Source organism: Penicillium verrucosum (assembly GCF_028828655.1).
Source record: "Penicillium verrucosum strain IBT 35672 chromosome Unknown utg000002l_segment0_segment0, whole genome shotgun sequence".
NCBI lineage: Eukaryota > Fungi > Ascomycota > Eurotiomycetes > Eurotiales > Aspergillaceae > Penicillium > Penicillium verrucosum.
The window spans coordinates 3783683-3797619 of record NW_026643211.1 but is presented as its reverse complement, the minus strand read 5'-3'; the positions used below and the strand labels follow the sequence as shown (position 1 = coordinate 3797619).

At 49.9% G+C, this 13937-nt stretch overlaps 7 protein-coding genes across 7 annotated transcripts; 3 read left to right on the top strand and 4 right to left on the bottom strand.

Moving 5' to 3' along the window:
• Window positions 1-765: 765 nt before the first annotated feature.
• On the top strand, window positions 766-2107 carry N7516_007094 (putative oxidoreductase; the record flags this gene model as incomplete). The annotated part of the gene is made up of 2 exons (XM_057219814.1): window positions 766-946; window positions 1016-2107. Exons 1-2 carry the CDS (start codon window positions 770-772, stop codon window positions 2105-2107), a joined length of 1269 nt encoding a protein of 422 aa, XP_057073905.1. The 5' UTR covers window positions 766-769.
• A 237-nt stretch (window positions 2108-2344) lies between these two features.
• Window positions 2345-3706, bottom strand: N7516_007093 (NAD-dependent epimerase/dehydratase family protein; the record flags this gene model as incomplete). Its single annotated transcript, XM_057219813.1, has 4 exons — window positions 2345-2772; window positions 2849-3305; window positions 3381-3615; window positions 3678-3706. The coding sequence occupies 4 exons, from the start codon at window positions 3704-3706 to the stop codon at window positions 2378-2380; spliced, it is 1116 nt and encodes a 371-aa protein (XP_057073904.1). The 3' UTR covers window positions 2345-2377.
• Window positions 3707-4576: 870 nt separating this feature from the next.
• Window positions 4577-7235, bottom strand: N7516_007092 (deadenylation-dependent mRNA-decapping factor PAT1; the record flags this gene model as incomplete). The annotated part of the gene is given in 5 exon segments (XM_057219812.1): window positions 4577-4700; window positions 4761-6235; window positions 6250-6792; window positions 6824-6992; window positions 7058-7235. 5 exon segments carry the CDS (start codon window positions 7183-7185, stop codon window positions 4577-4579), a joined length of 2439 nt encoding a protein of 812 aa, XP_057073903.1. The 5' UTR covers window positions 7186-7235.
• Window positions 7236-7962: 727 nt separating this feature from the next.
• N7516_007091 (glycosyltransferase family 15 protein) lies at window positions 7963-9281 on the top strand (the record flags this gene model as incomplete). The annotated part of the gene is made up of 4 exons (XM_057219811.1): window positions 7963-8010; window positions 8060-8818; window positions 8870-9158; window positions 9214-9281. 4 exons carry the CDS (start codon window positions 7963-7965, stop codon window positions 9279-9281), a joined length of 1164 nt encoding a protein of 387 aa, XP_057073902.1.
• Window positions 9282-9899: 618 nt separating this feature from the next.
• N7516_007090 (mitochondrial 37S ribosomal uS12m domain-containing protein) lies at window positions 9900-10953 on the bottom strand (the record flags this gene model as incomplete). Its single annotated transcript, XM_057219810.1, has 3 exons — window positions 9900-10041; window positions 10127-10227; window positions 10329-10953. 3 exons carry the CDS (start codon window positions 10951-10953, stop codon window positions 9976-9978), a joined length of 792 nt encoding a protein of 263 aa, XP_057073901.1. The 3' UTR covers window positions 9900-9975.
• Window positions 10954-11098: 145 nt separating this feature from the next.
• Window positions 11099-11837, top strand: N7516_007089 (proteasome maturation protein; the record flags this gene model as incomplete). The annotated part of the gene is made up of 3 exons (XM_057219809.1): window positions 11099-11101; window positions 11262-11709; window positions 11770-11837. 3 exons carry the CDS (start codon window positions 11099-11101, stop codon window positions 11835-11837), a joined length of 519 nt encoding a protein of 172 aa, XP_057073900.1.
• A 1129-nt stretch (window positions 11838-12966) lies between these two features.
• Window positions 12967-13796, bottom strand: N7516_007088 (uncharacterized protein; the record flags this gene model as incomplete). Its single annotated transcript, XM_057219808.1, has 3 exons — window positions 12967-13124; window positions 13190-13273; window positions 13385-13796. 3 exons carry the CDS (start codon window positions 13794-13796, stop codon window positions 12967-12969), a joined length of 654 nt encoding a protein of 217 aa, XP_057073899.1.
• Between the last annotated feature and the right edge of the window lie 141 nt (window positions 13797-13937).

Genomic DNA, 13937 nt, shown 5'->3' with positions numbered 1-13937 from the left:
TTTTTTATCTTTTATTAAGATAATATTTAGTTATTAAAGAAGTAGAATATATATAGAGATAAATTTATAAATTACCTATTAGATAATCATATAACGCGTTATATAGATAATTTCTAAATTACAGATATTCATTTAGAAAGTAGTAGTACTCTCTTTTCAGTCAAAAATATATATCTGATATCAAGATATCAACCTTACCCTTTTTACTAATTCCCTAACTTCTAGCTGTCGTATATAGTTTAAAATTAGACTATATACTAATATAGCCTCCCTAAATCTATATGTTAAATTTAAACTTTCTATAATAAGTAGAGGGTCGTAATATAGCAATTACAATAGTAGTGACTCCGTAGGTTTTTAGGCGCCAAGACCCCTTGATTGGGCCCGGATAAAATCTGCGGAGGTCTAATTATAATGTATTGTAGAGAGGGTAGTGAAAGAAGGAAGAATTCAAAGTAATAGCTACATATAGGAAGGAAATTGGCAGATCTCTTGGCCACTGTTATATACCATTATAAAGTGTATAGTATAGAAAAATAAAGGAGAAGTTAAAATTAGTAAATGCTTCAAGAAGGCGGTAATGGACTAGGCGGTGAGATAATAACCAATGAGAGGGTTATGTGTCGGGTGGCATATTTGGCGCCCGTAGGAGGAGCGGGATTAAATGGTGGCGATAAGAGATAAGCGGAGATGGGGACGTGTACGTTGGAGAAATCCCTTTGGACACACACCTGTCCTTTCTCTTCCCATCTTCGCATCTCAATTAAATATGCCCATCCCCATCATTGCCCAGGGTCTTCGGGATGGCGTCTCGTCCATCCCGCATGCCTGGACAATCCTCCGCATAGCACCATGGGTGCTAGCCCTGGCGGCACTGAAATACTATTTCGAAGGAGCCCGCAACGGCTCGGAGCGAATGATGCGATCAAAAGTGATAATGGTGACGGTAAGACACCACATCTAACACCACCCCAACCATCCAATTGCCCAATCTAACAAACATCAAAACCATCAGGGCGGAACATCCGGGATAGGCGCAGAAGTCGTCCGCGAGCTCGCAACTCGCGGCGCCCAAGTAATCCTCCTAACCCGCCAACCACCCTCCGACCTCTTCCTCTCCGAATACATCGACGACCTACGCACCAGCACGAAAAACCCCCTCATCTATGCCGAACAAGTCGACCTCTCCTCCCTGCACTCCATCCGCACCTTCGCAACGAAATGGATCGACAACATCCCACCCCGTCGACTTGACGGTGTAATACTCGCGGGTGGCATAGCCGAGCCCTCCGCAGCGCGCACCTTAACAATAGACGGCATCGACCAAGAATGGCAAACAAACTACCTAGCCAACTTCCACCTCCTCAGCATCCTCAGCCCAGCACTGCGCGCACAGCCCGCACACCGCGACGTGCGCGTGATCTTCGCAACATGCTCCAGCTACATCGGCGGCAACTTCAGCAATTTCGAGTCCGTGGCGCGGGGGAAACAGAAGGTTGTCTCGAAACGGACGAAGACTTCCCCTGCTCTGTACGCACAGCCGAAGGGCGTGTACGCGCTCAGCAAACTTGCATTGACTATCTTCGCGCACTCGTTCCAGCGGCATTTGAATTCGTACGAGAGGCCGGATAGTCTGCCGCCTTGCACGCGGGTTATCGTTGTTGATCCCGGTCTCACGCGGACTCCGGGAATGAGGCGGTGGTTGACTGGCGGGTCGTTGTGGGGTCTTGCATTGTACTTGATTACCTGGCCTATTTGGTGGTTGGTGTTTAAGTCGCCTACACAGGGTGCGCAAAGTATTCTGTATGCGGCGATGGAGCAGCAGTATGGACGGGGTGGGGGTGGGTGGTTGATTAAGGAGTGTCGGGAGATGGATTATGCGCGGGCTGATGTGCGGAATGATGAGGTTGGGAAGAAGCTTTGGGAGTTTAGTGGGAAGATGGTTGAAGAGGCGGAGAAGGAGAGTGCTGTTATAAGGGCTTTGGAGAAGAAGGAGGTTAATATTGAGAAGCAGAAGGTTGAGGATGAGAAGGTTAAGAAGGAGGCAGCTGAGAAGAAGGGGAAGAAGGCTGAGGGGTCGAGGAGGAGTCGGAAGGGTCAGAAATAAGTGAAGATATGTGCATGTGTATATCTATTTTTTATATGTAGGTATTGGGTATGATATGATATGATTATATAGATGGAGTTTGAGGGCTATAATTCCACCATAACAAAAAGAGAAACAAGCTCAAAATTATAGACCAAGCATCACCAAAAAAAAAAAGGAAATTCGTTTCATGTATTCTACCAACTAAATCCAGAATTTTAGGATTTCTCTATCAACAAAGGCAAGACTCATTACAAGCCACAGAACACGACTACATCACCCGAAGTAAATTTACTTCTTGAGCTGAGCGACCAGCTCAGCAGGGGGCTCCTGACGGTAACCCTGGGGGTTGTTCTTAGTCCAGAGCCAGAGATCCTCGCAAGCCTGCTCGAGGGTACGCTCAGCCTTCCATCCAAGCTCGGTGTTAGCGCGGGTGGGGTTGGCAGTGAGGTTGAGGACATCACCAGCGCGACGGGGAGCAACCTCGTAGGGCTGGTCCTTTCCGACGGCGGCGGAGAAGGCGCGGACCATCTCGTAGACGGTGCTGCCCTTTCCGGTACCCAAGTTCCAGGCGCGGACACCGGGGTTGTTGGCGCGGAGGTAGTTCAGGGCCTTGAGGTGGCCGTCTGCGAGATCCAGAATGTGGATGTAATCGCGGATGGCGGTTCCGTCGTGGGAATCGTAGTCTAGGGTGAGATGTTAGATTGGGGGGGTTTTGCTAATGAGGGAGGAAGCGGGTGAGGGGAAGGAAGGGTTGCATACCATCACCGAAGACCATCAACTTCTCGCGCTTGCCAGTAGCAACCTGGGCAAGCAGGGGGAGCAGGTTGTAGGGGACACCCTGGGGGTCCTCGCCCATGATACCGCTGGGGTGGGCACCAGCGGGGTTGAAGTAGCGGAGCAGAGCACCGTTCCACTTCTTGGCCTCGGCCTCGTTGCCGGCCTTGGTGGCGTTGTTGCGCTGGGCGTTGATCACGTCGGTGATGGCGGTCTCGACGGCGAACTTGGTGTTGCCGTAAGGGTTGGTGGGGCCCAGAGGGCAGTTCTCGGGGATGGGGATCATGTCGGGGAAGCGGGTGGCATCACCGTAGACGGTGGCGGAGCTGGAGAAGACAATGTTGGTGACATTGTTCTTGACCATTGAGCGCAGGAGGTTAATGGTGCCGTAGACGTTGACCAGGTAGTAGTCCAGGGGCTTCTCGCCAGACTCGCCAACGGCCTAGATTAAGACAATTGGATTAGCTATTGGATCATGCGATACGGGTTATTTTTTGGTGTCTCATAGGATACATACCTTCAGGGCAGCGAAGTGGATAACGCTGTCAATGTCGGGGTGGGCCTCGAACACCTTGTCGAAGCTGCTCTCCTCGGTGACATCGAGCTGGTAGAACTCGGCCTTCTTGCCACAGATAAGCTCAATACGCTTGAGAGCCTCAGGAGAAGAGTTGTACAGGTTGTCAGCAACGACGACCTTGTAACCAGCCTCGAGAAGGGCGAGGGTGGTGAATGAGCCAATGTAGCCCGTGCCACTAGCGGGAGTTAGTTTCCAATATATAATAAGCTAAATAGGGAATTGTCCACTTCCACTTACCCAGCAACAAGAACTGAACCAGCAGACATGATTTAAATTCCGTGATAATTAACAGGAAAGATGGAAAATACGGAGAGGTCCGGAGTAGAAAGCGGACGAGGGGCAGCTTTTAAGGGGAAATTGGAGGTGGGGGGGACCTGGGCCGCCTCCCCACGTGGATATGTGATGATGCGGCCAAGTGGTTTGATGTGTCGTTTTTGTTCTTTTTCATCTCTTTGGTTTAGGATTAATTTCCAAATATCCATTGATCTACACAATTGAACCTCTTAATTTCCTTTTTCTCCCTTCTCCTATTCGAGGTTATTAGGCCATTGTTGATTGTTGATGCGGACAGTACATCGAAGATGTGCTGTGACCGGGAGAGGTGAAAACAGCCCTGAGTCTCGAAACGGGCAAGGATATGCAAGGATGAGCAAGGATGTGCAACGCAAAGAGAAATCACTCGAATCACTTGAATCCCTCGAATCCCTCGAATTCTCCGAAATCCCCTGAAATTCCTAAATTTCCTGCAAACAACGTCTCAACGCCGAATAGGGACATCTGCAAGGGGGACCAGTCCCCGTTCCCGGGGAATTTCAAATGTTTCCACCACATCTTATTTACTGTTTGAATATAGAACGTTGAAGTGAAATTGGTATTGGAAAAAAAAAAAATTGTAAAATAAACCGGGGTCAGGTACAATAGTATAACCTGATTTTTGGGGCCCCGTATTCCCTGTAGATGTGCTAGATAGTTGTGGTTGCATTTCAGCATTGTCATGAGACCATTGAGTACTCAAGGCCTCAGGGCTCATTCTCATTCATTCAAGTCTGGAAGAGCTGGGACAGAATTGATTAACGTGCCAAGGGTAGATACCCAAGGAGGCTCAAAATTATAATACCCTTATTGATCGAGGTATTTTAACCGAGGAGCTCAACGTCCAGACCAATGGCTCGCATGAAAAGGTTGACGTTGTTCAGACGCTGACTACCCATGTCGGCAGGGAGGGTCTTGCTGTATCCCACGGTCTCCATGACTCGGTCCCTGTAATAAATTGATTAGCACTGTTTTCGCGTATCACTATATCAAACCGGAAACACTCACTTAACGGCAATAACCAGGCGCTGCTGCTGCTCAGGACTGGCGCCAATGCCCACGGCGGCAAGGAACTGCCACACATACATATCGTCACCGGAGCTGATCGATCCAGGGAAAATGTCATTCAAGCCGAGTTCCAAAGCATCAAACAACACGTTGAACTTCACAACCCACTGCTGCCAATCGTGCTCGGAGGCCTGACCGGCCTCCTTGACGATCTCGGCACGACTGAGCAACATGGTCAAAATGCCCAAGCCAACCTTGGTACGAGCCACAGTCTGCACATGGGCTTGGTTAATGACCAATCCCAAAAGACCAATAATAATGTTGAATGGCGCCTCGTTCACGTATCCCAAAAGGCAGGGCATGACAGCCAGCGAGAACAGGTCAATGGCTTCGCGCACACCGAGCGATGGCTGGGCCTCGCCGGGCACGGGCTGAGCAAGACGGACCACATCCAGACTATCCAGGTGGAGGACAACCATGGTGAGAATAGTGACACGCTGTTCCTGGTCAATGTGACGGAAGATGCGAGGAATGGCTTTCTTGCCCTTGGGGTATGACAAGAATGCGATAAAGGGGTGTGGTGTCGTCGAGTTCGACACAATAGGTTCCATCACCTTCAATGACTGCCACAATTTCCGGTTGAGCGAGTGAAGTCTCTGTCTCCATTCCATGTGTTCTTGGATTGCCTCGGCGTCGCCTTCCTCGGGGGGTGGCGGCATCGTGCGCTCCATGTCTTCCATTGCCATCAACGCACTGTAAACACCTTCGAGATTCGTAAGGATCGACTTGCGATCACTAAGACTCAAATCCGACTGCTTCTTGGGCTTAGGTCCCTCTGAGCTATCAGGGCGCTTAATGTTCAGCATCGGCTTGGGGGCCTTAGCATTGCTAAATGAAATTTTTCCCAAGCTGCCCTCAATGATGAGCTGCTTGTTCTTGGGCTTAGCCTTTGCTGCCTCTACAGCACGCTGGACCTGCTGCTGCATTCGCTGCATGTGGTTATCGGCACTCTGGAAATTGCCCCGACGATGCCCACCGAGCCGGTTACCTGTCTGGAGCAGATAAGTCTGGGCGAAGTGACCGAGGGGTTGATGGGGATGTTGGCGCGGTGCGCCTCGAATCTGGCTGTAGACCTGGTAGTAGAAGTCCTCCGCCAGCACGGCCTCAGGGTCGGAATCCGCGATATTTCCAGCAGCCGCGACCAGCTGTTGCAACTGGATACGGGTGATGAAATTCTTATCCTGCGGGGTCATCAGACCATTCCCGCGGGACAGGAGGAAAATCTTGTGATTGCGCTTTGCCCGCTTGGCGTCCTCCACCAAATAAGTGTTACGCTGCTCTTCTGTGAGATGCATGAGTTGCTGCGGATTAGTGATAACCGGCATTCCATTGTTAGATCCCCGGCTGGGCGGCGGCCCTTGCTGTTGTTGAAGAGGTTGCTGCGGCTGGGGCAGCTGAGGGTGCTGGGCCTGGACCTGGGGTGGCCCACCATGGCGCGGGCCAGGAGGCGGCATGTTTTGCGGGGGAGGTTGGCGTTTTGCATCACATGCAACGGCCCACCGGGTGGCATATGTCCAGGGCCGCCGTAAAGCTCCGGCATACCGGGCGGTGGGTGTGGCATTTGCGGGGGTAGGTGGCCCTGTTTCATCTGTGCTTGGATGAACTCGGGAGGTACCGGAGGGAATCCATCAGGAAGCGTCTGGAGGTGCTGCAGCTGAGGAGGGTACTGAGGCTGGTCCACCATGGATCGCAGAAAGGCTTCTGCGGCTGGGGTCGCGGAAGTATGGCCATGATAACGCATCTGTGCTTCGACCTCTTCCAAGCTCATCATCTTCCGGCTCGGGGTAGCTGTTTCAGCAGGAGCGGCAGCGGGTTCAGCTTTCTTCTGCGACACACCCCATACACTAGATTTGGCTTGCAAGTCTGGAATATAGCCAGGATCCGAGTACTTCTCATAGCCTGAGCGCTTAGTGGTCTGCTGGGGGGGCGGCCTGCTGAACAGGAACTTGAGCGGGCTGAGGGGCGACTCGGCCTGCATTGGGATTTTGTAGACTAAAGCGAACCTGCTCCTCACCAATGGCATCGGAAACCTGAGCAGTCTGTCCAAAGAAATCAAAGTCTCTGCCAACAGATGTATCGGGCCCGGCTCCGCCAAACGTGTCATCGTTGAACTCATCCTGATCGTCGGGAAGCTGGTCACCGAGACCATCGTAGGTATCCTCAAAATCAATCCTAAATGATGATAAGTATAATGGCTATAATGGCGCATTCCAATCTATCAAAAAAGATAAGCTCACACGTCGTCATCTCCCAGCGCATTAGCTCGAGCAATATCGGCGAAGGGATCTGGGTTCTCGAAGAACCCCTTGGCCCCAGGACCATCACGGTCCCTAGGTAAGGTTGTATCAAATCCAAAGAAAGCCATCCTCTGGATGAGAAAGGATGGGAAAGAGGTGGGGAGGTGAATAGCTTAGTGGGGGGGAAGGTTAAGGGAAAGGTGCGATCGATGGACGGGAAGTTCTGGAGTGCGGATGCCTCAGGCAGAAATGCGTGCTTTTTGCCAAGCCACAGGTTGTCGATCCTCACTTCTGATGTGCATCTTTTACAGCTTTGGATATGTTAGAGAGAAATGTTTAAGATCAAGAGAAGATAAAGATGTTATAGGGTTATTTAAGACTATAAAGTCTACCTGATATTACTTTGGCCTTATAACTACATATGTCTATAATGTACATACTCGGATAGTAACAATATCAAGTTGACAAGAGAGGCATTACCTCGAACTTGTATAAATAGTTAACGAGAATCTCTTTTCTAAAGTGGATTTGACATCATTATCTCCAAGATCGAATATCGAATGAACTTAACGGAGTACAACAATCTCACTAACCCCGGTACTCTAATAATATCCTCCCCCCTGAGCAACTAGAATGTCTCAAATTGGGTGACACCCAAAGTGGCTGAAAGCGGTTATCATTGTCTTGCGCGGCCTTTCATCTTTTCCACCTTCAATCTCCCCTCCACCCCCTAAAACACCTTTCGAGATTTGCAGTGACTGCTCCTCAATTTTACTTCTATCTCATTCTCTATTGATGTCGCTCGTTTTTTAATCTGGATTGGTTCCAACTGCGCCGATCTGACCTCTATTGTTGCCTTGCCACTTGTCGGGGGAATCATCATTGTTCCTCCCCCCCACATCGCCATGTCTATCACTATTCGATATGCGCGCTATCTAGTCTTTGCCATCGTGGTGAGTCTCTCTTTTATGCTCACGAATATCCGTTGCTAACGTTAAGTAGGCATTGGCGCTCTTCTTCGTCGTCTCAAAATCCTCCATCCCGATGCCTACCACCGGGTTAACCACTCCTACACCCAAGACCCCCACATACGACTCAGTCAAGTCACAAAAACCGCAAGTTGTCGGTTCACACCGCGGCGAACGTGTAAATGCCACCTTTGTCACCCTCGCGCGCAATTCCGACCTTTGGGACATGGTCAAGTCCATTCGAACAGTCGAAGACCGTTTCAACCACAACTACAACTATGATTGGGTATTCCTGAACGACAAAGAGTTCGATGACGAGTTCAAGAAATTGACCACCGCACTGGTCTCCGGCAAAACTCATTATGGTGTCATCCCCGAAGAACACTGGTCATACCCAGAGTGGATCGACCAGGACAAGGCCAAAGAAGCGCGACAGGAAATGGACCGCAAGAAGATTATTTACGGCGGCTCGGAGAGTTACCGCCATATGTGCCGTTACGAGTCCGGGTTCTTCTTCCGCCACCCGCTCATGATGAACTTCGAGTACTACTGGCGCGTTGAGCCTAGCATTGAGCTCTACTGTGATGTCGACTCTGATCCGTTCCGCTTCATGAAGGAGAACAACAAGAAGTACAGCTTTGTCATCAGTCTGTATGAGTATGCAGCGACCATTCCTACCCTGTGGGATAGTGTGAAGAAGTTCACAGGTAGTCACCCTGAGCATATCTCCGAGGGAAATGCCATGGAATTCATCAGCAATGACGGTGGAGAAACCTACAACAACTGCCATTTCGTAAGTACTTCAAACTCGGTTAAACTTCAACCTCTCTAACCTTTCTGTTAGTGGTCCAACTTTGAAATTGGCAGCTTGGAGTGGCTGCGATCCGACGCATATATTGACTATTTCACTTCTCTGGACAAGGACGGTGGTTTCTTCTATGAGCGATGGGGCGACGCACCGGTTCACTCCATTGCCGCTTCTATGATGTTAAAGAAAGAGGAAATCCACTTCTGGGATGACATCGCCTACTACCATGTCCCATTCACACATTGCCCCTCGGAGGAAAAGAAACGCCTCGACTTGAGATGTTCCTGCCAACCGAAGGATAACTTCGACTGGAAGGATTACTCTTGTATGTCTATACCCCACCGATCTATACCTTTGGTACAAAACTAATTGTCATACAGGCACCAAGCATTGGTTCGATATCACCAAGATGGAGAAGCCGAACGGATGGGACACGAAATACGACTGATTTACTCATCTTGTCCATGGTCCCTCTGGGTCTATTCAAGGATGGCCTAGCCGTTTCCTTATTGGCGACAATGCGCGGGTCGGTTGTCTCGTCTGGATATGAAGCGCTGCGCATTTTTGGAGGCTGACAGTGTCACCCATTCACGCGGCAACTACAAAACCTCGGTAAAATCCGGTGCACTTTGCCCACTGCTCTGGCTTGTGGTGGGTATCTCACCTGGATGAAGCAATATGCTATTGATTTTACCACGCTTAGGTAAAAACCTGCACGTTTACCTTTTAACTGTTTCACTTTGATTCCCGTTATCGCGTTACCTTCAAGGGGTTTTACTTCGATGTCTGACATGTGTTACTATTGATTTTCGAGCGTTCGTCCTTGTTTCTGTTTTGTTGCATGGGTCCGGAGTAAAGTGATATTCCAGGGAACCATTTTCTATACCTTTAAAATTTCAAAGACACCGACACAGTTGACTTTAAAGGGCTTGAATATCGAAAGAGATAATATGATAATAAACAGACGCAATCCGTAGTGTTACATGCAAATATGAACAGAAGTTGCTCAGCGAAGAGCACAAGAAGCAAAATCCAAGTAGCCCCATGAGGCTACCTCATATACGGCAGCTGCTCAAACAAGGCCAAAATTGTATAATCTCACAGCAGGTCAACCACAATCAACCTGTATCCCCAAATCCATTTTAGTTGGTCTTCGGCTTCTTCGCACCGTACTTCGAGCGACTCGTCATACGGCTTCCAACACCACCCTAGTAACATACAATCAGTAAAAGATCTAGAAATACACTCCGAAAGTGGGTATGTAGAACCACAACCAAAAAGAAAAGGACTTACCAAATCCATCGCACCACGAACAAGGGTATATTTCACACCAGGACAATCCTGAGCACGTCCACCACGGACCTGAACAACACTATGCTGCTGGATATTGTGGCCTGTACAAGAAAATTAGCCAAAAAATCCCCGTATCCAGCTCCGGAAACAGAATCCATAGGATCCTCTTCCCTACACCAATCCAATTGCAAGTAAATCTTACCTTCACCAGGAATATAAGCAGTAATCACCTTCCCGGAACTCAACCGCACTCTTGCCACCTTCCTCTCACCGGAGTTAGGCTTCTTAGGCTTAGTGACACCAGTCTTAAGACAAACACCCTTCAACCCAGGCGTACCCTTCAGCGCAGGCGATCCACCACGACGAGCCTGCTGTCCAGTCCGAATACCGCGACGGACCTGGTTGTACGTAGCGCGGATGATCGGCGAGCTAGAGAATTGCCGCTTCGGCACGGCAGCGAAGCCAGCAGCAGCTGTACGGAAGACGGGGTGGGAGTTGAGGCGGGAGGTGATGGGGGATTGTTTCGCGGCGAAGGAGATAGCGGGTGATGTGGTGATTGTGCGGCAGAGGGGCGATGAGACCGCAGGACGGTGGATGAGAGTCCGTAGAGCCCGAAGGGCTATTGGGGAGAATAATTGGGTCATGTTGGGTGGTGTGAGATGTGCGATTTGGATCCCCTTTCGCTGAAGAATCTCGCGATAGAATTGGGTTGGTCCGGCGGAAGTGGAGGGCACGTGATTTGATGGTTGGGGGGGTGGTTGCGTTGTTGGTTTCTCTCGTCTGTCGTAGGAGCTGGCCGCGCTGCTTCTCTCTGCCTGAAGCATCATCGGTGCTTGTCATCTTGCATCCCTCCCTTTGGCTCTTGTTTCTACTTTTCTATCTCCTTTCTGAGCTTTGAATACACGTCTAGAATTATCCAATCTGTGATTTCGACCCTTGATCTTGAAATCCTAGCATTATCCATCCGTCATCATGGTACGTTATCAAGCTACGGAACCCGGGACCTCACCCTGGAGTCCAGCCCATAAGCAAAGCATCTAGAACCACCATCTCTTATCCCTAAACTCCCATCCTTGAAATCCGCAATTTATCTCAGCCCCAATTTCAAAACACAAAACTAACAAAAAACCCCCAGTCCCTCCGCATCGCCCCCCCAAGCGGCAACGCAACACAAACGAGCAATCTCACAACCCGCCAACAAGCAAGCCTCCAAGCACCCCGCCCATCTAAGGGTGCACCCTCCGCCCCAGGTCTCCCGGATACTCTCCGCAACAAGCTCACGCAGACCGCTACCGCGCACGGGTCGTCCACGAACTCCAGCAGCGAGGTTCCGTCATCTACGCACCCGCTCGAGGCCCGACTCCTCGCGTGGCGGGCTACACAGGACGCCATGAAGATGGAGGGACTGCGTCGGGCGTATGGTATTGCGGAGCCCGTTCGTCGCGGGATGGAGCTGAAGATCGTTCGGGATGGGACTTTCCGGCCTGCTGTTCTTGGCGGTGTGCGGGGCGGGAATGTTCATGAGGATATTCTTGTTATTGGAGGTCGGGATAGTGAGGTTCAGTGGGAGGATATTTACCATGGTATGTTGCGTTCTTATATTAGGGGTGTTGGATGTGTTTTGGCTAACTTGGTTGCTTCAGGTGATGACCTCCGTGAGCCACCTGCTTTCCATGATGAGATGGAGAAGAGGCTCAAGATGGATTTCTAATGGCTTTGATGATATGGTGTTCTTTTGTTTTTCTGCTTTTCTATGTCGATGTGTTCTATTATTCTCCTCTTACGTCCCTCGTCATACTCCTACCCTTATGTCGTCAAATAGAATGATAGATCACTGGGCTTGATGCATTCTGATGTGTCTGTCTGTCTGTTATTAAGACAGTGCGGTACTCTCGATATATTGAATCAATCCATGGTCTATTTCTACCAAGCAGAACTCCAAAATCCGCCACCAGCCGTGATATATGTAAGAGGGTTGGTTCCGCGGTATAAATGAACTACTAGTATGCTACCCTAAATTGTTCGTCAACCTCAAGTGCTTGACTAGCAATTCTAACGAAGACCGCGGGAATATATAGGCGCTTTAGAAGTTATTTAATATATGACAAAGAAATATATCAACCTCGGGGCTTTCTCCAAAAACACCCTGTACACTACTAGTAATCACCCTAGGCCGTTATAAAAGCAAGCAAAGGCAATGAAACGCAAGGAAAAGAGGGAAAGAGCAAAGAAAGAGCAACGGGTCAAAGTCGTAAGTACACGAAAGTCCATGAGGAAAGGAACAATACAGAGGAAATGATAAAGAGAACACAGAAAAGGAAAGTCGGATTGGAGGGGGTATATATCGAGAAATCGGGGTAAGAATAATGGTGACAGCAATGCGAAAAGCAAAGAACGAATTTCAGATCGAGCCCTCTAAAGACACAGTCGAAAAGAAACCCGGAGCACTCCAGCAGAGAAGATGCATGGATAGATGAATCAGGCCCGCATGCAGACGATATGGCGATGACCGAACAAGGGGACTGCCCAGACCTGGCACAGAAATAAGACGAATAAGTCGAAACCCATAGTCCCAGGATGTAGGTCCAGTCAGAGGAAAGAAATGTCCACACGCCGCTTCCAGAGCGCCCATGTTAGCTCGGCAAAACAGGGATGTTGAACCTGCATCCAGGCAGAATTAGGCGTATCGCTGCAATGGCAGGTAGATAGGGAATGAAGGGTTGGCGGAGGACGGGCAAGGAAGAAAAGGTAGGTATCATGGTAAAAGGATGTACGCAACGGACAACATCATTGCCGGGAGCAGGCCGTTCACACCTGAGACCCCTAGCTGGGGCAGCGAGTTATAGAATCACGCATCGACATCCGGGACTGCGCTCGCTGGCTTCGCGCTCCCGGCTGTACTGTGCCTTTGCTCCCTTTGCGTCTTCCTCGTCGACGACTTCTTGCGGCTTGACGGTCATATGGACAACGTTTGGATGTTCCTTGCTGAATTTGGAGTCTAGTAGGGTTGTTAGTGTCAAAGTCTACAACCATAGCAACCATTCATTAGTGACAAAAACGTACCAGAAACAGGCGACTTATCATCCAACAACTTCCCGAACGAAATTAGACGGATAGAGCTCGGTGACGATGGTCGGGTTTCCCAGTCTGCATCAACGGCGTTAGCTTAACTATTCTCATTCCATGACATCACAGATTAAGACGTATTCTGCCCATCCGATGCCCATGTGGAGGTCTAAATCGAGGGTGAACTCTTACCAGATCTCCATTCGCGCCAGATCAACTCCTTAAGGGTGTAAACGCTCATCAAGAACGGATCGTAGTTCTCAACATTCACCGATCGCTTCTTTAGATATTTCCCATCGATAGTGAAAGGGTGTCGCGACCCCGTCGTCAACAGCAGGGTAATTACCAGCGACGGACCAGCATCAGCATCCTCCTCGAGTTCCTTCCCAGAGCCGTCATCGGAGTGCTCTGTTGAGGTCTCGGGCGCGGTTTTTGGCTCTTCGGATTCCATTGAAGGCGGTGTAGTGGTATGTGCCAGCACGACAGCGGGTGCGTTGTTTTGAAGAGGGTTGGTGGTTGTAGGTGATGTTATGACGGGGGGCGGATTCAGTTTCGCCACTTGAGCCAGTTGCGGGGTGGCTCTGGTTCGCGGGTGGTTGATCATGGACAGATGGGATGGACGTATCAGCGACAAGATCTGATTGGGGTTGGAGCTCTATGGTTGGGGCCGTGGTCTGTTGATCCTGCGGAGATGCTGTGATTGGGGGTTGGTTGATATCTCTGTTGGAGGTTGACCCCGACTCCG